The following is a 22,639-nucleotide window of genomic DNA, read 5'->3' as shown; positions in this document are numbered from 1 at the left end:
ATACAGTAGGATGTATAAAATGTGTTATGCCAAATTATGATGACTGTTATATACAAGTAGTACAAGTAGTATAGTGAGAAGTGACTATCTATAGCAGCTTCAATAAATAGTCATAATAAGGATCCACCCGTTTTTCAATTTTGGCCTAAAATGACATACCCAAATCTAACTGCCTGTAGCTCAGGACCTGAAGCAAGGATATGCATATTCTTGATACCATTTGAAAGGAAACACTTTGAAGTTTGTGAAAATGTAAAATTAATGTAGGAGAATATAACACATTAGATCTGATAAAAGATAATACAAAGAAAAAAACATGTGTTTAAAAAAAAGAAATTGTACCATCATCATTGAAATGCAAGAGAAAGGCATAATGTATTATGCCAGCCCAGGCGCAATTTAGATTTTGGCCACTAGATGGCAGCAGTGTATGTGCAACGTTTTAGACTGATCCAATGAACCATTGTATTTCTGTTAAAAACCATGTATCAATACTGCCCAAATGTGCCTAATTGGTTTATTAAAACATGTTCAAGTTCATAATTGTGCACTATCCTCAAACAATAGCATGGTATTCTTTCACTGTAATAGCTACTGCAAATTGGACAGTGCAGTTAGATTAACAATGCAGTGCAAATCAAATATTTATGGTGTCACGCACGTCTTCTGTTGTTTGATTGTGCTGATAAATAATGTGTAGAGACCGTGATTCATATTGGATAAGATTCCTCGGGGGTCATTTGGTTACTTTTCCCATTTGCATTTATTGCTGACGTTGTGATATTTAAATCCCAGCACCACTGTAGGTGAGGATGTGATCTCTTCCATATTGAAGACTGGGCTGGCTGGCTGGCTGGCTGGCTGGCTGGTTGGCTGGTGTAGTCTAGATGAACTGCTGTTCATCCAGTGGGATGCTCTGAGGTGATAACCTACATCACTAGCTATTTGTCAGGCTATCAAGTTAACCTTGAAGACTTGTCAAGTAGCACAGCTAGAAACATCTTCACAAGACTTGATATCCTTTTTGCTAAGCTAAACAATATGTTACCCATTGTGCTAGATTAAGAGGCTAATGATGATCACTAAATAGAGTGATTGGCATGTAAGTTAGATACTGTAGCAATATACAGTACCAGCAAATCTAGTCCATGGAAGAATGATCTATCCCAGACTGCTTCAATCTGCATTTCCATCTCTCTTTCCTTCTATCTCTCTTTCCTTCTCTCTCTCCTATCTCTCTTTCCATCTCTCTTTCCTTCCATCTCTCTTTCCTTCTATCTCTCTCTCCTATCTCTTTCCTTCTCTCTCTCTTTCCTTCTCTCTCTCCTTCCATCTCTCTCTCCTTCTATTTCTCTTTCCTTCCATCTCTCTTTCCTTCTCTCTCATATCTCTTTCCTTCTCTCCTTCTATCTCTCTTTATCTCTTTCTCCTTCTATCTCTCTTTCCTTCTCTCCTTCTCTCTCTCCTTCCATCTCTCTTTCCTTCTCGCATTCCATCTCTCTTTCCATCTCTCTCTCCTTCTATCTCTCTCTCCTTCCATCTCTCTTTCCTTCTATCTCTTTCCATCTCTCTCTCCTATCTCTCTTTCCTTCTCGCACTCCATCTCTCCTTCTATCTCTCTCTCCTTCCGTCATGCAGTAATGCACTCGCTCCTCTCTCACTTATCTCTCACCCTTCTCTCTCTTCCATCTTATTCATTGATACAGATGTGAGTACAGCTTCCCTCTATCCATCTTTCTTTTCTCTCCGCCTCAACCATATTTTCCCTCGTTCCTGAGTGACACTGTCTGAGACCCACCAGCTGTCGCACCTTCCCTCTGTTCCTCTATAACACCAGCCTTTGGTCCATCGGTCTATCCGTCACCCATCCCTTGGTTTCAATTTCACAATAAATAAATATATAGATATATATACTGTATATTTCACAACACCACACCAAAATCCACTGTAGATACTACTCTGTGCACTATTTCAGCACCATTCCTGTTTTCTATTCCAGACATCAGCTATGAAAATATCTTATTCCCCTTGGCTCTCTGTCTCACTTATGATCCTGCTGTATAGGTAAGCAAAGGGTTGCCTTGCCAACTGCATCAGTGGCATTTGGCCTTGTATGAAAGAGAGAGAGAGAGAAAGATAGAGAGAGAGAGAGAAAGAGGGAGGGAGAAAGAGGGAGCGACAGTGAGAGAAACAGAGGGAGAGAGAGAGAGAGAGAGAAAGAGGGCGGGAGAAAGAGGGAGCGACAGTGAGAGAGACAGAGGGAGAGAGAGAGAGATAAAGACCTTCTTTTACATTTCCCTTTCCCCCATCTCGCTCTGTCCATTCTCCGAAGCTTATTATACTGAACAAAAATATAAACACAACATGTAAAGTTTTGGTCCCATGTTTCATGCGCTGAAGTAAGAGATCCCTGAAATGTTCCATGTACAAAAAGCTTATTTATCTCAAATGTTGTGCACAAATTTGTTTACATCACTGTTAGTGAGCATTTCTCCTTTGCCGAGATAATAAATCCACCTGACAGGTGTAGCATATCAAGAAAAAAATGTTTTGTCACACAACTCAATGCCAGAGATGACTCAAGTTCTGAGGGAGCGTGCAATTGGCATGCTGACTGCAGGAACGTCCACCAGAGCTGTTGCCAGATAATTGAATGCTAATTTCTCTACCATAAGCCCAACTCCAACGTCGTTTTAGAGAATTTGGTAGTACGTCCCACCGGCCTCACAACTGCAGACCACGTGTAACCACGTCAGCCCAGGACCTCCACATCTGGCTTCTTCACCTGCAGGATTATCTGAGACCAGCCACCCGGAGAGCTGAGGAAATTGAGGAGTATTTCTGTCTATAATAAAGCCCTTTTGTGGGGAAAAACTCATTCTGATTGGCTGTGCCTGGCTCCCCAGTGTGTGGGCCAGTCTCCCAAGTGGGTGGGGCTATGCCCTCCCAGGCCCACCGATAGCGGCGCCCCTGCCCAGTCATGAGAAATCCATAGATTAGAGCCTAATTTATTTATTTAAATTGACGGATTTCCTTATATGAACTGTAACTCAGTAAAATCATTAAAATTGTTGAATGTTGCGCTTCAACCTTTTACTTTACCTTCTTCACTCTATGTCTCTCTCTCTTTTCTCTTCCCAGCTACGGGGCCTCTCCTTGCTCCTTCACGCCTCCAGTCTGTGCTGCTGTCACACTCTGTCTGCTACGTTTCCAGCAGCTAGCTTCTTTAGCGCCGTCCTCTCCACACACCTGCTGACCATCTTCCCCAAGATTCTCTCTCAGGAGGAGAGGCTGTTCTTTCACCATCCCTCTCCTTCTCCCGCTCTTGTTCTACCATATTCTCAAATAATATTGTTTCAGCCCATTAAACAACAGACACAAATCCGTTTGGAGACGGAGACTAGCATGGCCTTGGATGTGGCTCCATTTCTCTCTCCTGGGCCCTGTGTTGGCTTCCGGCCTGGGAAATCCATTTAGCCGCAGCGGCACAAGCCTGTGTTCCTGGCGCATGGATGGCACGTGCACTTAATGAATTATACCTTCAGTCTGCATGCATACCCCGTACACCTCTTTATGAACAATAAAATACATCATGTTCACACGTTTAAGACGGGCGGGTGATGTATCATAAATATATCTATGTGTGTAGGATATACTATGGTGTTTATGACACGTATGTATGGCTGTGGAACAAGGGGCAGGGTCAGTGGGTGTCGTACCTGTCGATAGAGATGTGTGGGGTAAATGTCATTTGACTGTCCAATGCTATCCTCCATGGTGTAATGGGGATATAGGGGGATGAATGGCTGGCTGGTGGCCCTAGTGTGTCATAGTGGGTCATGTTTACTGCTGGACCCTGTTGACGCAGGGTCAAACGTGGAAGGGTGAGCAGAGATAATGTTTTATCCACAATGGAACCCGTTGTGCTGAAAGCACGTGGCGTCAGTTGGAATGCCCAGCGGACGGCCTCATTCCCGGCAGCTTTTTTTTGGAGGCTGTTTGAAATTCTAGGAGTTTCTGGGAGCCCATTTTGTACAGCTGTGTTTGTTCAGGCTGAATAAAAGTTGATTATTCTGCAGAAAAAAATAGTCCAGTCCAGCAGCACGGTCCAAACGCGGATCACAGCCGGCTAAGATAAAGCAGGACCAGATTGCTTCATCCCATTAGACATGGTTAAAGTGAATAGAATGAAAAGGGGTGGGGGAGAAATATCATAGGGATGAGCCATAGAGGGATCTAGTGGAACCTCTCTCTCTCTCTCTCTCTCTCTCTCTCTCTCTCTCTCTCTCTCTCTCTCTCTCTCTCTCTCTCTCTCTCTCTCTCTCTCTCTCTCTCTCTCTCTCTCTCTCTCTCTCTCTCTCTCTCTCTCTCTCTCTCTCTCTCTCTCTCTCTCTCTCTCTCTCTCTCTCTCTCTCTCTCTCTCTCTCTCTCTCTCTCTCTCTCTCTCTCTCTCTCTCTCTCTCTCTCTCTCTCTCTCTCAATGGCAGCTCATGCCAGTCTACTTGAGTTATTATTTTCTTTCTCTATGCACGTCTTCTCTCCCTGTCTTCCTGTTCCCTCCTATTGCACCACGCTGATCCTGTCTCCAACTTCCCCACTCTTTCCAGTTTTCTTCAAAGGAAACAACCCCTCTTGCTCTCTGTCAAACCTCTGCATCTGTTTTCCCATGAATGAACAAGCATTGATCTGATAGTGGTAACGATGTTGCACCAGAAAGCCGTCGCCGCTTCATTTGTGAACAGATCATTGTTTAAGACAACAATGAAATACAGAGGATCAAGACTAACAGATAAAAACATTGCTCATACTTTTTCACCCTCTCTCTCTCACACACAGTACACATAGAAACACACACACTGTACCTTGGCAGCCATGATCATGGAGGAGCCACCGCGGACCCCCAGGATGGGGATGTGTGTCTGTGCAGAGATGAAGTCCAGGATCTGGGCTATGGCCTCCTGATCCGTGTCGTCCCCGAACACCACGCCCTGCAGCCAGTGCTCTGTCATCAGGTCACAGATGCTCTTGATGATGCTCTTGGGGTCCGTCTCGTTCATGGTGAGCACTTCCACGTTGGGCGCCAGCGGCATGTGCAGGAAGTCGTCCTTCTCCCGGGCGCCCGCCAACGCCACCTCGCTAGAGTTGCCCACCAGCACCACGGCGATGCTGAGACCCTGCACCAGCTTGGGCAGCACCTGGTGGTGGGGGGTCTGGGCCATGGGGATGTAGTGGGCCACGCCCCCGCCCTTGTCTCTGCGAGAGTGACAGGCGAGGGGCAGGTGGAACAGGCACATCAGGAGGCCCAGGAGGGACAGGGCGAGGGAGGAGAGGGCCACACGGCGCCGGGGAGGACGTCTCACCTCCTGGGGGGGCAGGGGCGTGGGGGACGCTCGCCTTTCCTGAGGGTGGGAGGGGCTGTGGCAGCCGCAGACAGGCATAATCGAGGAGTGGGAATGTAATACCTGGGGGAAGGGAGGAGAGAAAGAGAGAGAGAGAGAGAGAGAGAGAGAGAGAGAGAGAGAGAGAGAGAGAGAGAGAGAGAGAGAGAGAGAGAGAGAGAGAGAGAGAGAGAGAGAGAGAGAGAGAGAGAGAGAGAGAGAGAGAGAGAGGTCAATGTGGCCCATACACATTGATTGACTTAAGTGGATTGACAAGAGCCTATAACATGAATCAGTGTATCACTAACCATGTTTCTATCTACAGTTTTTATGCGAGTAAAGTCATACCGTATAAAAAAAATCACTACATCTGTGATGGGAACAGGAAGTTTCGGTATAATTTAATAAATGCTGACAGATCTTTTTTTGTTCGACATGTTTTGTTTTTCATTGGAAAAATTAATTATGCGAGAAATGGTGGTGGAAATGCCTTTATGCGCAAATATTGATAGAATAACCATCGTATCGAAGTAAACTTGGAGAGATATGGTGTGTGGTTCTCCCACTATGACTCGGGAAACCATTCCATTTATTAGGCTACAGATGAAATGATGATGAACTTCACAGGGTGGTGAAAGTGCACGGTGATCTTGATGCTCCTTTCCAATAAATATCCAGGGTCTTATTCTGGTGACACGATGATTGATGCTTGACTGGTGTTTATCCATGATAAACTCCTCATGTAGACTACCCTCACTGTAACTGTGAGCTGTTGGCTAGAATGGTGTTTATCCATAGTAAACTCATCATGTAGACTACCCTCACTGTAACTGTGAGCTGTTGGCTAGACTGGTGTTTATCCATGATAAACTCATCATGTAGACTACCCTCACTGTAACTGTGAGCTGTTGGCTAGACTGGTGTTTATCCATGATAAACTCCTCATGTAGACTACCCTCACTGTAACTGTGAGCTGTTGGCTAGACTGGTGTTTATCCATGATAAACTCATCATGTAGACTACCCTCACTGTAACTGTGAGCTGTTGGCTAGACTGGTGTTTATCCATAGTAATGTCATCATGTAGACTAGCCTCACTGTAACTGTGAGCTGTTGGCTAGACTGGTGTTTATCCATAGTAATGTCATCATGTAGACTACCCTCACTGTAACTGTGAGCTGTTGGCTAGACTGGTGTTTATCCATAGTAATGTCATCATGTAGACTACCCTCACTGTAACTGTGAGCTTGACTGGTGTTTATCCATAGTAAACTCATCATGTAGACTAGCCTCACTGTAACTGTGAGCTGTTGGCTAGACTGGTGTTTATCCATAGTAATGTCATCATGTAGACTACCCTCACTGTAACTGTGAGCTGTTGGCTAGACTGGTGTTTATCCATAGTAATGTCATCATGTAGACTACCCTCACTGTAACTGTGAGCTGTTGGCTAGACTGGTGTTTATCCATAGTAAACTCATCATGTAGACTACCCTCACTGTAACTGTGAGCTGTTGGCTAGACTGGTGTTTATCCATGATAAACTCATCATGTAGACTACCCTCACTGTAACTGTGAGCTGTTGGCTAGACTGGTGTTTATCCATAGTAAACTCATCATGTAGACTACCCTCACTGTAACAGTCTAGCCAACAGCTCACAGGTGTTTATCCATAGTAAACTCATCATGTAGACTACCCTCACTGTAACTGTGAGCTGTTGGCTAGACTGGTGTTTATCCATAATAAACTCATCATGTAGACTACCCTCACTGTAACTGTGAGCTGTTGGCTAGACTGGTGTTTATCCATAGTAATGTCATCATGTAGACTACCCTCACTGTAACTGTGAGCTGTTGGCTAGACTGGTGTTTATCCATAGTAATGTCATCATGTAGACTACCCTCACTGTAACTGTGAGCTGTTGGCTAGACTGGTGTTTATCCATAGTAATGTCATCATGTAGACTACCCTCACCCTCTATCAGTAGAGTTGAAAATGCATTAGAAACACATTGAACTTCAGGTTTTTATTCGGTAAATGAAAACTTAAGCAAAAGGTACATTTCGCTGGAAACACCACTGGTGTCTTTATGCAGATTCTTTTTTTATATTCGCATGACAATCTGTCGCCAATTGGATGGAAACCTAGCTAGGACAGGTTGTATATGACATACAGTACATCAATAGTGCATAAACACACACACATATGGATACAAGGTATACATACACTCATACGGATCAATATTTCATGAGGGGTGTTTTCAAGCAGGATAACGGTCTTTATTATGGATGACATAAAATCTCCCGCTGGATGGGTGGCTGAATCCCTGACAGGGAGGGGAGAGAGAGGGGAGAGAGAGGGGAGAGAGAGAGAAAGAGAGATGGAGAGAAAGAGAGAAAGAGAGATGGAGAGAAAGAGAGATAGAGAGATAGAGAGATAGAGAGATAGAGAGATGGAGAGATGGAGAGATGGAGAGATGGAGAGATGGAGAGATGGAGAGATGGAGAGATGGAGAGATGGAGAGATGGAGAGATGGAGAGATAGATAGATAGATAGATAGATAGATAGATAGATAGATAGATAGATAGATAGATAGATAGATAGATAGATAGATAGAGATGCATGTTGACTGAGGAACTGGCTTGATGTGATGAGTGAACACTGGCTCCCTGATACACAGACAGAAAAATGGACAGATTCTGAGGGAGGGAGTGATGGATGCCCCGAGCGAATAACAAGTCTCAATACCCCCCGCATCTTCACCCCTCCTCGTCTCTTCTGTCCTATTTTATCCCAACACTCCTTTACTCTCCATCCCTCCATCCACCTCGCTCCAACGCTTTACTTGAATGACCACATACTGTAACTCTCTTTTTTATAGACCTTCATTAACAGTGATGCAGAGGGGGGAGGGCTGAGGGAAGGAAGAAGAGAGAGAGAATGACACAAAGTGAGAAGAAAAAGTAGTTAAACATATCCTATTTGAAAAACTATACAGTGAGCTCCAAAAGTATTGGGACATTTTTTGTTGTTTTGGCTCTGTACTCCAGCACTTTGGATTTGAAATGATACAATGAGGTTAAAGTGCAGACTGTCAGCTTTAATTTGATGGTATTTTCATCTATATCGGGTGATTCGTTTCCAAATTACAGCACTTTTTGTATATAGTCCCCCCATTTTATGGGAGCAAAATTATTGGGACAAGTTCACTTACATGTGTATTAAAATAGTCAAAAGTAAAATAAATGGTTCCATATTCCTAGCACGCCATGATTACATCAAGCTCGTGACTCTACAAAGTTTGTTTTGGTTGTGTTTCAGACAAGTTTTTGCCCAATAGATGAATTGTAAATAATTTGTGTCATTTTGGAGTCACTTTAATTGTAAATAAGAATAGAATATGTTTCTCAACACTTCTACATTAATGTGGATGCTATCATGATTACGGATAATCCTGAATGATGAGTGAATAATGGTGAGTGAGAAAGTTACAGATGCACAAATATCATACCCCCAAGACATTCTAACCTATCACCATTACAATAACAGGGGAGTTTAACATTTATGGGGGGGTATGATATTTGTGGGTATGTGAGTGTGCATATCAGTGGCTCCTAAATATTGTGGGGATGGTTGTAATAGCGTGTGAGTGTGTGCGTGCACCATGGAGTGTGTGAGTGTGTGTGTGTGTGTGTGTAAGTACCATGGAGTGTGTGTGTGTGGTGTGTGTGTGTAAGTACCATGGAGTGTGTGTGTGTGTGTGTGTGTGTGTGTGTGTGTGTGTGTGTGTGTGTGTGTGTGTGTGTGTGTGTGTGTGTGTGTGTGTGTAAGTACCATGGAGTGTGTGTGTGTGGTGTGTGTGTGTAAGTACCATGGAGTGTATTTGTGTGTGTATGTGTGTGTGTGTGTGTAAGTACCATGGAGTGTGGTGTGTGTGTGGTGTGTGTGTGGTGTGTGTGTGTGGTGTGTGTGTGTCAGTACCATGGAGTGTGTGTGCACACTCACCGTGGAACAAAAGCAAAAGTTTAAAAGGCAGAGGGAGTAAAATGAAAAATCCTGAACAAACAAACCCTATAGGAACGAGACAGTGAGCAAGATAGAGAGGGAAAGAGAGAGAGGAGAGATTGAGAGGCTGGGGGATGAAAGGGGGAGGTGTGTAGAGATGACAAAAATACTTCTTTAGGATAACTAATTGCTGGAGGTTCGTCAGCACTAATTACAGGTCCCTGTGTTAATTGTCAATTGTACACTCCTCTAAAGAGAGAGGGAGAGGGAGCAGGGGAGGGAGGGAGGGACAGAGAAGAGCGACAGAGGAAAAGAGAGAATAGAAATACAGACGATCTGCTAAAAGTAAGGCATATGAGGAGGTGGAGGGACACCAAGAGACAGAGAAAGAGATTCATGGATCGAGAATGAAGGAGGTGAGAGAAAGAGTAAGAGAGGGAGAATAGTCAGCTGGAGTGGGCCTTGATGAAAAGCAAGTGAGAGGGAAGAGGAGACTGAATGAATGAGGGGAAAGGAAGAGGGGAATGGCAGCAGATAGACTGAGAAAAGAAAGAGGGATGGGAGAGAGAGGGGGAGGAAAAGGAAGAAAGAGAGAGGGGGGAGATGCTTCCTTTGAATCTGTACTCTAGCAGCACTCAGTTTCCATGGCAACAATTAGCATAGGCCTCTCCACACACTGTTGATGGACACAGAGATATATACGCATACACACACGCACGCTCACACGCACACACACACACACATTGATGTACCCTGGCATATCGCAAACTCTGATAAGCAATCAATGCACCCTTGCAATGGGTCCATTTTACACACCGATTCTTTTCACGGGCAAATTAACATAGACACATTTTACACACCAACACACACACACAGGCACATATTACACATTTACTGTATACACAATGTCCATTCAGATGATGAACCCATGAAGTTCTATAATTCCCAGAACGGCACTTAAAGCACACAAAGGTTGATCACATAACAGAAGGAGAAGTCTAAGAGAAGACCCCACAACAAGCCCTGAAGACATGTCTCACGCACCATTTGGTTTATTTAACGCACCAAAGCACACTGCGATATCTATTACACACCGATGGACCCCTAGATAGGCTCCCACACTGATACCAGCCTAGGGGCTAAACTCTGCAGCGCTCGGCCCATGTGACTAGAACCCCACCCAACACTGAATCCAAACGACTGACTATTTAGGAATGTCTGCCGACTGCTACTGGTGGTTACCTCCCTGAAAAACCCCAGGTAATAAGTGGGACTAAATGGACTATAAAAAGTGTAATTGTCATTAATGAAAGCTTGGGCTAACATGGCTCAACTGATGTAGAGACACTGTTGGGATATGAGGCATGACGTGGATATTATGGCTCTGTAATTGGACGCCTTTGTCAGCCATAAATCACACAATTACAACTAGCACGGGGCCGGGGTGGTGGTGGCGAGCATGCCTTGTCAAAATAGCCCAGAAATTAGACGGGCACTCGCGTTTACGCACTGACATACAGTACCAGTCAAAAGTTTGGACACACCTACTCATTCAAGGGTTATTCTTTATTTTTACTATTTTCTACATTGTACAATAATAGTGAAGACATCAAAACTATGAAATAACACACATGGAATCATGTAGTCACCAAAAAAAAGTGTTAAAAAAATCCAAATATATTCTAGATTTTAGATTCTTCAAAGTAGCCACCCTTTGCCTTGATGACAGCTTTGCACGCTCTTGGCATTCTCTCAACGAGCTTCATGAGGAATGCTTTTCCAACAGTCTTGAAGGAGTTCCCACATATGCTGAGCACTTGTTGGCTGCCTTTCCGTTACTCTGCAGTCCAACTCATCCCAAACCTTCTCATTGGGTTGAGGTCGGGTGATTGTGGAGGCCAGGTCATCTGATGCAGCACTCCATCACTCTTTCTTGGTCAAATGACCCAAAACACACAGGACAATGACCCAAAACACACCTCCAGGCTGTGTAAGGGCTACACAGCCTGGAGGTGTGTTGGGTCATTGTCCTGCTGAAAGACAAATGATAGTCCCACTAAGCACAAACCAGATGGGAAGGCGTATCGCTGCAGAATGCTGTGGTAACCATGATGGTTAAGTGTGCCTTGAATTCTAAATAAATCACTGACAGTGTCAACAGCAGAGCACCCCCACACCATCCCACTTCCTCCTCCACGCTTCACGTTGGGGACCACACATGCGGAGATCATCATTTCACCTAATCTGCGTCTCACAAAGACACGGTGGCTGGGAACCCAAAATCTCAAATTTGGACTCATCAGACCAAAGGACAGATTTCCACTGGTCTAATGTCTATTGCTCGTGTTTCTTGGCCCAAGCAAGTCTCTTCTTGTTATTGGTGTCCTTTAGTAGTGGTTTCTTTGCAGCAATTCGACCATGACGGCCTGCTTCATGCAGTCTCCTGAACAGTTCATATTGAGATGTGTCTGTTATTTGGGCACTGGGTCTTCCATTTCTGTGGCGGTCCTCATGAGAGACAATTTCATCATAGCGCTTGATGGTTTTGCGACTGCAATTGAAGAAACTTTCAAAGTTCTTAAAACTTTCCGTATTGACTGACCTTCATGTCTTAAAGTATGGACTGTTGTTTCTCTTTACATATTTTAACTGTTCTTGCCATAATATGGACTTGGTCTTTTACCAAATAGGGCTATCTTCTATATAACACCCCTACCTTGTCACAACACAACTGATTGGCTCAAATGCATTAAGAAGGAAAGAAATTCCACAAATTAACTTTCAACAAGGCACACATGTTAATTGAAATGCATTCCAAGTGACTACTTCATGAAGCTGGTTGAGAGAATGCCAAGAGTGTGCAAAGCTGTCATCAAGGCAAAGGTTGGCTACTTTGAAGAATCTTAAATATAAAATATATTTTGATTTGTTTAACACTTTTTTTGGTTACTACTATACAGTATGTGTTATTTCATAGTTTTGATGTCTTTACTATTATTCTACAATGTAGAAAATAGCAAAAATTAAGAAAAACCCTTGAATGAGTAGGTCTGTCCAAACCTTTGACTGGTACTGTAATGGAGTGCCATCACACTGGCAAAAGACAGCCGTACACACAAAATAACAGTAGTATAGTGCGCGCTCTCTCACTCACACACACACACACACACACACACACACACACACACAGGGCCATGCTGTTGTGTTTCCTGGAAATTCATAATACGGAGAAGCTATCAAAAGCTGTCATTTATAATTCATGCGCATTTGCTTTCTACAGTCACAACACAAGTGATGTTGGGCAAAGTATACAATACAGGGGAATATTGACTCCCAGTATTATCTAAAAGGTGAGGTTTGTCTGTGACAGCAGCATGTACTATCAGGTCCCTGAGGGGATGAGCTGGCCCCTAGAACACAGGGCCAAACCGCTGAGAGGAGTGAACTATGTTGGCTCTAGTGGAAAAGGACACGCATGGCCTTTAGCTGGCTGCTGGGGAGGAAGAGGGGGGGTCTATTTGAACCTGAGGTCTGGACGTGATGTTCTGCAGCAGCCACTCACAGCCCCCTCATTACCATACACAGCCAGGCATACATTCACATGTTTACCAAGAGTCATTGAGTGTATAATGGTGTCTATTTCAAGAGAGAGGATGTTGGAGTGCAAATCCCTCTCTCTTCTCATTATGTGTCAGGCCTGACAGTCGGAATATTTGCATGAATACTGAGAACAAATACATTATGTCATTTTTATTTCTTGCTTTGATATTTAGGAGAGTGCGGTGGACATCTTTACATATTTGAACTGTTCTTGCCATAATATGGACTTGGTCTTTTACCAAATAGGGCTATCTTCTATATAACACCCCTACCTTGTCACAACACAACTGATTGGCTCAAATGCATTATGTCATTTTTATTTCTTGCTTTGATATTTAGGAGAGTGCGGAGGACAACAACACATCTAAACTGTTTATGACCCGTGTATTCATACACTGTCTTTGCCCGGAACTCGTACAGTACTGCAGTACTGAGAAATTGTGTCAAATACCCAAACATTTTCTCCAAAAGAAGCCATGAAGTGTGTATCTTAATCTGTTTTCAGGTGGAGAAGGATTCGATTGTTATAATATGTTATAACAAAACCCAATATCCGTGGCTTGTCTGAATATCAAGCGTCTTTAAGGAGAAAAGTACTGAACAATGCCTGAAAATGTGTAATGTGTATTGACACAACCGTGAAGGTAAGCAGTTGGTCCTGTAATAACTCTTAGATTTCTATTAACACCCACTCTTCTGATTGGAGGAGAAAAGTTAATCTCCTCCCTGACTTGTGTCCCCATATGCTTATCAGTGTACGTGAGCAATTCCACTTCAGCTGGCCTATTTCCATTTTAAACATCCTTTACAGGTGTGTATGATTTCAAAGTGTTGCCTTCTGGAATGGTGAGAAAACCAGAGTGACCACCGTGCCAATAACGGCCCGGTAATCACTTTAAATGTGTTTTATTGACAGCTTTTCACAGACCAGAGCCGCAATAATCTGTCCTCCTCCATCCATCTCATTCCAAGCTGTTATTTTTGGAACCAGGATCCAGCCTTTGGATTAGTAGGTGTGCAGGATATTTCCTTTGTGTGCATGTGCGTGTGTGTGTGTGTGTGTGTGTGTGTGTGTAAGAGAGACAACAGTTTGAAAATATTGCATTTGTCCTTCTGCGTGCAGGGATATAAATGGTCTGAATTGAATTTGGTGCTGCAGCAGTTGCTTAAAAGAAGATATGGGGATATAGATACCCGCTCAAAATCTGCCTCCCATGAGTGAAAACCAACAGCTCTTGTGTACAGTCAAATGAATCAAAATGGTACCCTGAAATATGCTTCGGCAAGAGCACAACCTGATCCAGTTCAGTACTGTGGTGTCCATGTCTGTCTGCATTACACCCCTGCAAAGGCAGAGGACGAAGGGACGAAGGGACAAAACATCCCAGACCTTGTGATACTAAGACTTACTGTACGACAAACTAACAATTGAGGATGACAACTCTATTCTGTTCCCAATGGCTACTACGGCTTCGAAAAAGTTAACTTATTGAGCGCATAGATAGAGTGTCCTAACTAGTTCACTTATTGAGTGCATAGATACAGTGTCCTAACTGACTTTCAAGAGGCTTGGACTGTAATATTGCTTTGGTTACAGATTGGATGGATGGTGACCAGGGTTCTTCAGTATAGTGTGTGATAGCTGCTGTTTACTGTACCAGAGCAATAACAGCAGCTATCACCTGACCTGTATCAAATTCCTCACGTTTCTATCTCTGATAATGGTCAAATAGTAATACGTTACTTTGTCCTCCACTCAGGTGAATGGCTGATGGATTTCATTTTCAAGTATTCATTTAACGTTTTAATGAATGGATTTTGATTAATTGTAAGAATTAATTCATGGGACATGGTATTTGGAGAACCCGGCACACTTTGCAAAGGTGTGAGACAGGTTACATTATTAAAGGGTGTAATTCAGCGCTGGAGCATCTGTTTTGGCAGAATGTTTAAACCCTTGTGGGAGTCGCTGGAGACTAGGATTCCAGTACAGTATCTCTTTTCCGCCGTTGTTTTTATGCATGATCATCAGTATTTCTTGCAGGCGTACGGCTGTCATGCCTGTCTCCAGCCGTCTTCCAGGGCCGTGTGCGTCTCCGCTCCCAGCCAATGATGAGACTCCCCACGAGGATAATGACATCCAGGAGCGCTTCCCAATAGATGTCCCGTGTTTAATCCCACCCAGCACTCAGCCACGAGGCACGCCGCAGAGTAAGCCTCAGCTCTGTCGACAACGCCACCACATCCGGAGCTGTCACTCCAACATGGTACCTGTGTGACAACTATCGTAATATTTCAATCAAACACACTTTGCTTGGAGTGTTCGTTGTACGGTTCTAAGAGACCCACCTCCATTAACTACTGTATAAGAAGCAGTGCTTGACCTGGGCAGAACCTCCTATTTTCTACTGCTTGTGCTCCTGTTGCTCCTACAAAATATTAGCTCAAAAGTATCGTGGAGCTCCTGCACCTAAATATAAACAGTAACGGTAACCAAAATGAGTACCGGCACCTATTTCAGTCCAAATCAAGCTATAATAAGAAGCAAAACACAAAGTTGAATATCTTTGACAATGTACTTTCTGTACTCTTTATTAAGATATCATCTAGAAAAAGAAAGTCAATTAAATAATAGTGAGTAATTGCAGTGTATTGCCACACAGTATATAGGCTGATGATTCATAGCTAGCTGTACAGAACAAAACTTTTCATATCATTTAGTTACATACCAAATGGAACAGCTTACCTATAGTATATTCATATATGCAAATAAACGCAAATTGACGGTACAAACATAGAGGCCTGTGTGCAAAAGGTGATGTGAGTCTCACCAGGTTAAACCCGCCTGAGTTTTCTGTGGCAGTAGTTACGAGTGCCAGAGGACTTAATTTGCATCACCACAGTCAGTGAAGTGAGTCCGCCAACACCTTCAATTATGAAACAATTAGCATTCATAAGTTTGCTTGTGAAAAGCTGTAAGATTGAATTGCAGTTAGTCATCCTCTGACTGAAGCGCTTCCTATTCGCTATGCTCCACGGGGCTAATTTTCCTCTGCTGGCTCATCCCTGCTCTCTCTGGGATGGTGTCAGCTGTACTCACAGACACCAAAAGGTCATAAATTAGCAATAAGGGCCATTGAAGTAGGCAAGTTGTTACGCTTCAACCTGGTGATACTTTCAAGAGGAGCATTCAAAAAAACACAGTTTTGCATATAAATATATTCATAGATGGTATTTATTTCATTTCTGCCCATCAAAAGGGAAAGGTGGAGAATAAGTTCCCCTGCTCACCTCTTTTTATGAATTGCCCTAAATATATGGAGCAATTGTTTGTGTTTGAAAAGCAAATGTTTCACATTAGTCATGTGTTGAAAATAGCCAGTGGACAACAGTACCTGATCATCAGCATCATAATAATCATGCTGTGTGTGAAAGTGTTTTGGTATCATCAACTGACACAACTTTAAACATCATCAAAGTGTCACAATGTGAAACCTGTGCGTCTACGTCACTCTGGCCTAGCAGCAGCGCTAAAGCCCTTGTAGCTGTTTTGTGTAATATAATGGTGTTGACCCTAATGGCTGCGGGCCTCACTATTGAGTTATTATTTTTATGCAAGCACTAAGCTCCCAGACTCTTTCATAACACTGTCAGCACAGCGCGCCCAACTCTCAGAAAAAATTTAGGAGAGAAATTATGTTTTATTCACTCGTGGCAGAGTACAATTCATAATACGGCTCGACTGATTCACAGTTTTAATTAAAAACTAGCCTTAGCGCCGGTGGTAACATCCTGATTTATTAAGACCCGACCTCATCCACCCAAGACTGAGTCCACAGTGGGTGAGGGGAAGGTGGTGGGCAAAATGCCTAGGAGGGGGGAAAGTGCTTTGTTTCACACAGCAAGGTGGTACAGTAGGCGGGCAGTGTGTGGGGTAACATTTCATTACAGAGTTGCTTTGGCAAGTTTGTTTCAAAAAAGAATAGTAAGGGAAAAAATGATATGCAGTGTATATATAACAGACACTATTGGAGAATGGCCAGTACAGCAAATTTCATATGAATTGATGGAATTTGCTTTGGTCTGACAGTAATGTTAGGTTTATGTCACCCTCCCATTTAAATCACAGCTACAACGGAATCCCTTGATGCAGAGAGATTTTAATTAAAAACGGTGAGAGAGAGAGAGAGAGTGTGCTGGCAAGAGAGGGAGGCAGATTGAATGAAAGAGAGAAAGTTATAAAGATAGAGAGGTAGGACCAAAGTTAGATCAGAGCTGTGATACACATAATGGACAGAAGAAAATAAGAGAGGGAACAGTGTGAAAAAGAGAATGGTGGCAGGACAGAGGAGAAAGACTAAGAATGCGTATTCAGGGGTAAAATGAAACTAGGAAAAGTTTAAAGTACATTTAAACTCCCCTTATTCCTTACTTTCCTCTCTATATAACTCATTTCACATTTGGGGGATTTTCCCCCCCCATTCTGCTCACAGTACAGGTCAGATGTTTTACCGTTTGTGTGTGTGTAACTGCGCCTTTTCTCTATTTTCATTCCCCTTTGTCTTCTCCACATCTCCCTTCCTTAGTCACTCTCACTGAGTGATTCTTTAAGGTTTGGCGCACACTGGTTGATGCAGACCACAGCCAAACACACAGCCATAAACAAGCACACACAGACACACACAGACACACACAGACACACACACAGCCATAAACAAGCACACACAGACACACACACCCACAATTTGACTGATGCATACGTATACAATGCAATAATCAATTTATGTACACTATACAATGGCCTTACCTTAGGTAATGAACATGTAGAAATACACTCACACACTACCCCAGCCAGTCATCTTTAACCATACTGCCTTCTCAATTACACATCCTTTACCTCGGACAAATGGACACAAACACGGTATCTACTGTAGATCAGGGCTTGGTAGCTCGTGCCCTAAGGAGCCATGGGGGATTCTGTTCCTCGTATCCCCGATTTCATAAGACACATCAATTCTCCTCCTCAACGAAGCCCAATCAATGGCAGCAACATGAAAGGTGGCTGATCGGCCCGCCCCCCAGGGGCTGGTCCTCTAGCACGCAGCCGGGCTCCTCAGACTCCTGACTCAGACTCCTGACTCAGCTCTGGGAGGGCTGGGGGAGCTGGAGCCAACCACCACCAGGAATGAGCCCTCTCCTCAGTAAACCCAGGGTAAACCTTCAATTGGACATCGTACATGTAAATGTGAATGAAAGCAGGATAGCAGGGTGTCAAGACTTTGAAACGTTTCTTACTTTATGTCTTATGCATGTTTTTGTATGGCCTTGTTAGATAGTGTCCATTGACCTTTAAGAACTTTTAGAGGGTATATGGTGGCAATTCTTATGTAAATCATCATTAGACTTCAGCCATACTTCATTCACCTGTGTAAAGCTTTAAGATCTTTTGAACATTTTCTACTGGTTTTATGCGTTTCTTTCTCTAGAGCCACTGATCACATCCATCCACAACTCTCCCTCATTCCTTCACATTGGTCTTGACTGATCTTTATCACGGTCGACATGATGCAATATACCACGTCTTTCTTGTCCTGGAGGTTTGAGCCAGAAGAGGCCATCTATCCCACACTCACAGTGTGTCCATTGATCATAAATGACTGGATGGGTAGAAGGATCATTAGGCTAGTGCTATGGTGGTAGCTATGTAGCCCACCTTCTCTCTACTCCTTGAGTCACAAAACACACTCTCTCTCACACACTTAATGAGTGTGCCATCAGGGTCTGGCGGTGGGAACGTATCAGGGTCTGGCGGTGGGAACGTATCAGGGTCTGGCGGTGGGAACGTATCAGGGTCTGGCGGTGGGAACGTATCAGGGTCTGGCGGTGGGAACGTATCAGGGTCTGGCGCGGTGGGAACGTATCAGGGTCTGGCGGTGGGAACGTATCAGGGTCTGGCGGTGGGAACGTATCAGGGTCTGGCGGTGGGAACGTATCAGGGTCTGGCGGTGGGAACGTATCAGGGTCTGGCGGTGGGAACGTATCAGGGTCTGGCGGTGGGAACGTATCAGGGTCTGGCGCGGTGGGAACGTATCAGGGTCTGGCGGTGGGAACGTATCAGGGTCTGGCGGTGGGAACGTATCAGGGTCTGGCGGTGGGAACGTATCAGGGTCTGGCGGTGGGAACGTATCAGGGTCTGGCGGTGGGAACGTATCAGGGTCTGGCGGTGGGAACGTATCAGGGTCTGGCGGTGGGAACGTATCAGGGTCTGGCGGTGGGAACGTATCAGGGTCTGGCGGTGGGAACGTATCAGGGTCTGGCGGGGGAACGTATCAGGGTCTGGCGGTGTGAACGTATCAGGGTCTGGCGGTGTGAATGTGGCCTAATTGTCTCAGCATTCTAGGTGGTGAATATTTGTGGCTGTGGCTTCATTTAGCACCCCATCGTCTTCCTATAGGGACTTTATTTACAGTCTGTGTTCTCCACCCCCTCCAACCTCATACCTCCCCCACTGCACCCCCTCCCAGCACTCCTTTCAGCCACCAACTTTAATTCAACCCCCCCTCCCCAATTCCTCTCTGGTCATGGTTAATTAATTGCCAAGCTGTTCACTGCCGATGCCAAATGTAACATAGACAAACACTGATACGTTGATAACCACATACATTCACGCTCGCCGACTCCCCTGACAGAAAACCCCCTTGGTCCAGTATTGGAAGATGTTATAGGACAATAATGTAGATGTTATACAGTACCTTCAGAATTCACACCCCTACAAATTCTAACATTAGTAAAAAAATAACAAAAAAAACAAAGACTAATAAAACACTAATATATCTTGACTAGAAACCGTTGAAGTCAGAAGTTTACATACACCTTAGCCAAATACATTTAAACTCAGTTTTTCACAATTCCTGACATTTAATCCCAGTAAACATTCCTTGTTTTAAGTCAGTTAGGATCATCACTTTATTTTAAGAATGTGAAATGTCAGAATAATAGTAGAGAGAATGATTTATTTCAGCTTTAATTTCTTTCATCACATTCCCAGTGGGTCAGAAGTTTACATACACTCAATTAGTATTTGGTAGCATGGCCTTAAATTGTTTAACTTGGATCAAACGTTTCAGATAGCCTTCCACAAGCTTCCCACAATAAGTTGGGTGGATTTTGGCCCATTCCTCCTGACAGAGCTGGTGTAACTGAGTCAGGTCTGTAGGCCTCCTTGCTCGTACATGCTTTTTCAGTTCTGCCCACACATTTTCTATAGGATTGAGGTCAGGGCTTTGTGATGGCCACTCCAATACCTTGACTTTGTTGTCCTTAAGCCAATTTACCACAACTTTGGAAGTATGCTTGGGGTCATTGTCCATTTGGAAGACCCATTTGCAACCAAGCTTTAACTTCCTGACTGATGTCTTGAGATGTTGCTTCAATATATCCACATAATTTTCTTTCCTCATGATGCCATCTATTTTGTGAAGTGTACCAGTCCCTCCTGCAGCAAAGCACCCCCACAACATGATGCTGCCACCCCCGTGCTTCACAGTTAGGATGGTGTTCTTCGGCTTGCAAGCCTCCCCCTCTTTCCTCCAAACATAACGATGGTCATTATGACCAACCAGTTCTATTTTTGTTTCATCAGACCAGAGGACATTTCTCCAAAAAGTACAATCTTTGTCCCCATGTGCAGTTGCAAACTGGAGCAGTGGCTTCTTCCTTGCTAAGCGGCCTTTCAGGTAATGTCGATATAGGACTTGTTTACTGTGGATATAGATACTTTTGTACCTGTTTCCTCCAGCATCTTCACAAGGTCCTTTGCTGTTGTACTGGGATTGATTCACACTTTGCGCACCAAAGTACGTTCATCTCTAGGAGACAGAACGTGTCTCCTTCCTGAGCGGTATGACGGCTGCGTGTTCCCATGGTGTTTATACTTGCATACTATTGTTTGTACAGATGAACGTGGTACCTTCAGGCGTTTGGAAATTGCTCCCAAGGATGAACCAGACTTGTGGAGGTCTACAATTTGTTTTCTGAGGTATTGGCGGATTCATTTTTATTTTCCCATGATGTCAAGCAAAGAGGCACTGAGTTTGAAGGTAGGCCTTGAAATACATCCACAGGTACACCTCTAATTGACTCAAATTATGTCAATTAGCCTATCAGAAGCTTCTAAAGCCATGACATAATTTTCTGGAATTTTCCAAGCTGTTTAAAGGCACAGTCAACTTAGTGGATGTAAACTTCTGACCCACTGGAATTGTGATACAGTGAATTATATGTGAAATAATCTGTCTGTAAACAATTGTTGGAAAATTACTTGTCTCATGCACAAAGTAGATGTCCTAACCGACTTGCCAAAACTATAGTTTGTTAACAAGAAATTTGTGGAGTGGTTGAAAAATAAGTTTTAATGACTCCAACCTAAGTGTATGTAAACTTCCGACTTCAACTGTAAGTATTCATCCACCGGCGTTAAAACATGTTAGAATCACATTTGGCAGTGATTACAGCTGTGGGTAAGTTCTTAAGAGCTTTTCACACCTGGATTGCGCAACATTTATCATTATTCTTTCAAAGTTCTTTAAGCTCTGTCAAATTGGTTGTTGGTCATTGCTAGACAACCATTTTCAGCCAAATTTAAGTCAAAACTGTAACTCAGCCACTCAGGAATATTCACCGTCTTCTTGGTAAGCAACTCCAGTGTAGATTTGGCCTTGTGTTTTAGGTTATTGTCCTGCTGAAAGGTTTTCCTTTAGGATTTTGCCTGTTCTTAGCTACATTCCATTTATTTTTTATCCTGAAAAAGTCCCCAGTCCTTAACAATTACAAGCAAACCCATAACATGATGCATTCACTGCTGTGCTTGAAAATATGGAGAGTGGTACTCAGTAATGTGCTGTTTTGGATTTGGCCCAAACATAACACTTTGTATTAAGGACAAAAGGTTAATTGCTTTGCCATATCTTTTGCAGTATTACTTTAGTGCCTTGTTGCCAACAGTATGCATGTTTTGGAATATTTTTATTCTGTACAGGCTTTCTTCACTCTGTCAATTAGGTTAGTATTGTGGAGTAACTACTGTACAATGTTGTTAAACCATCCTCAGTTTTCTCCCATCACAGCCATTCAAGTCTAACTGTTTTTAAGTCAAAATTGGCCTAATTTTCCCGAGCGGTTTCCTTCCTCTCCGGCAACGGAGTTAGGAAGGACCCCTGTATCTTTGTAGTGACTGGGTGAATTATTGATACATCATTCAAAGTGTAATTAATAACTTCACCATTCTCAAAGGGATATTCAATGTCGACTGAGGGACCTTACAGATAGTTGTATGTGTGGGGTACAGAGATGAAGTAGTCATTCAAAAATCATGTTAAGCAGTATTATTGCCAACTCCCGGGTGGCGCAGTGGTCTAAGGCACGGCATCGCTGTGCTAGCTGTGCCACCAGAGACTCTGGGTTCGAGCCCAGGCTCTGTTGCAGCCGGCCGCGACTGGGAGGTCCATGGGGCGACGCACAATTGGCACAGCGTCGTCCGGGTTAGGGAGGGTTTGGCCAGCAGGGATATCCTTGTCTCATCGCACACTAGCGACTCCTGTGGCGGGCCGGACACAGTGCACGCTGACCAGGTGTATGGTGTTTCCTCTGACACATTG

At 43.8% G+C, this 22,639-nt stretch overlaps 1 protein-coding gene across 1 annotated transcript in view; it reads right to left on the bottom strand.

Moving 5' to 3' along the window:
- Window positions 1–22,639, bottom strand: part of LOC139565525 (glutamate receptor ionotropic, NMDA 2B-like) — a 102,798-nt gene that overhangs the window by 59,217 nt on the left and 20,942 nt on the right. The window contains exon 3 of the mRNA XM_071385937.1: window positions 4,863–5,462. Coding sequence (XP_071242038.1) covers window positions 4,863–5,462 — 600 coding nt within the window. The remainder of the gene's footprint in view (window positions 1–4,862; window positions 5,463–22,639) is intronic.

The sequence above is a fragment of the Salvelinus alpinus genome, chromosome 36, assembly GCF_045679555.1.
Source record: "Salvelinus alpinus chromosome 36, SLU_Salpinus.1, whole genome shotgun sequence".
NCBI lineage: Eukaryota > Metazoa > Chordata > Actinopteri > Salmoniformes > Salmonidae > Salvelinus > Salvelinus alpinus.
This window is presented reverse-complemented; position numbering and strand designations above follow the sequence as displayed.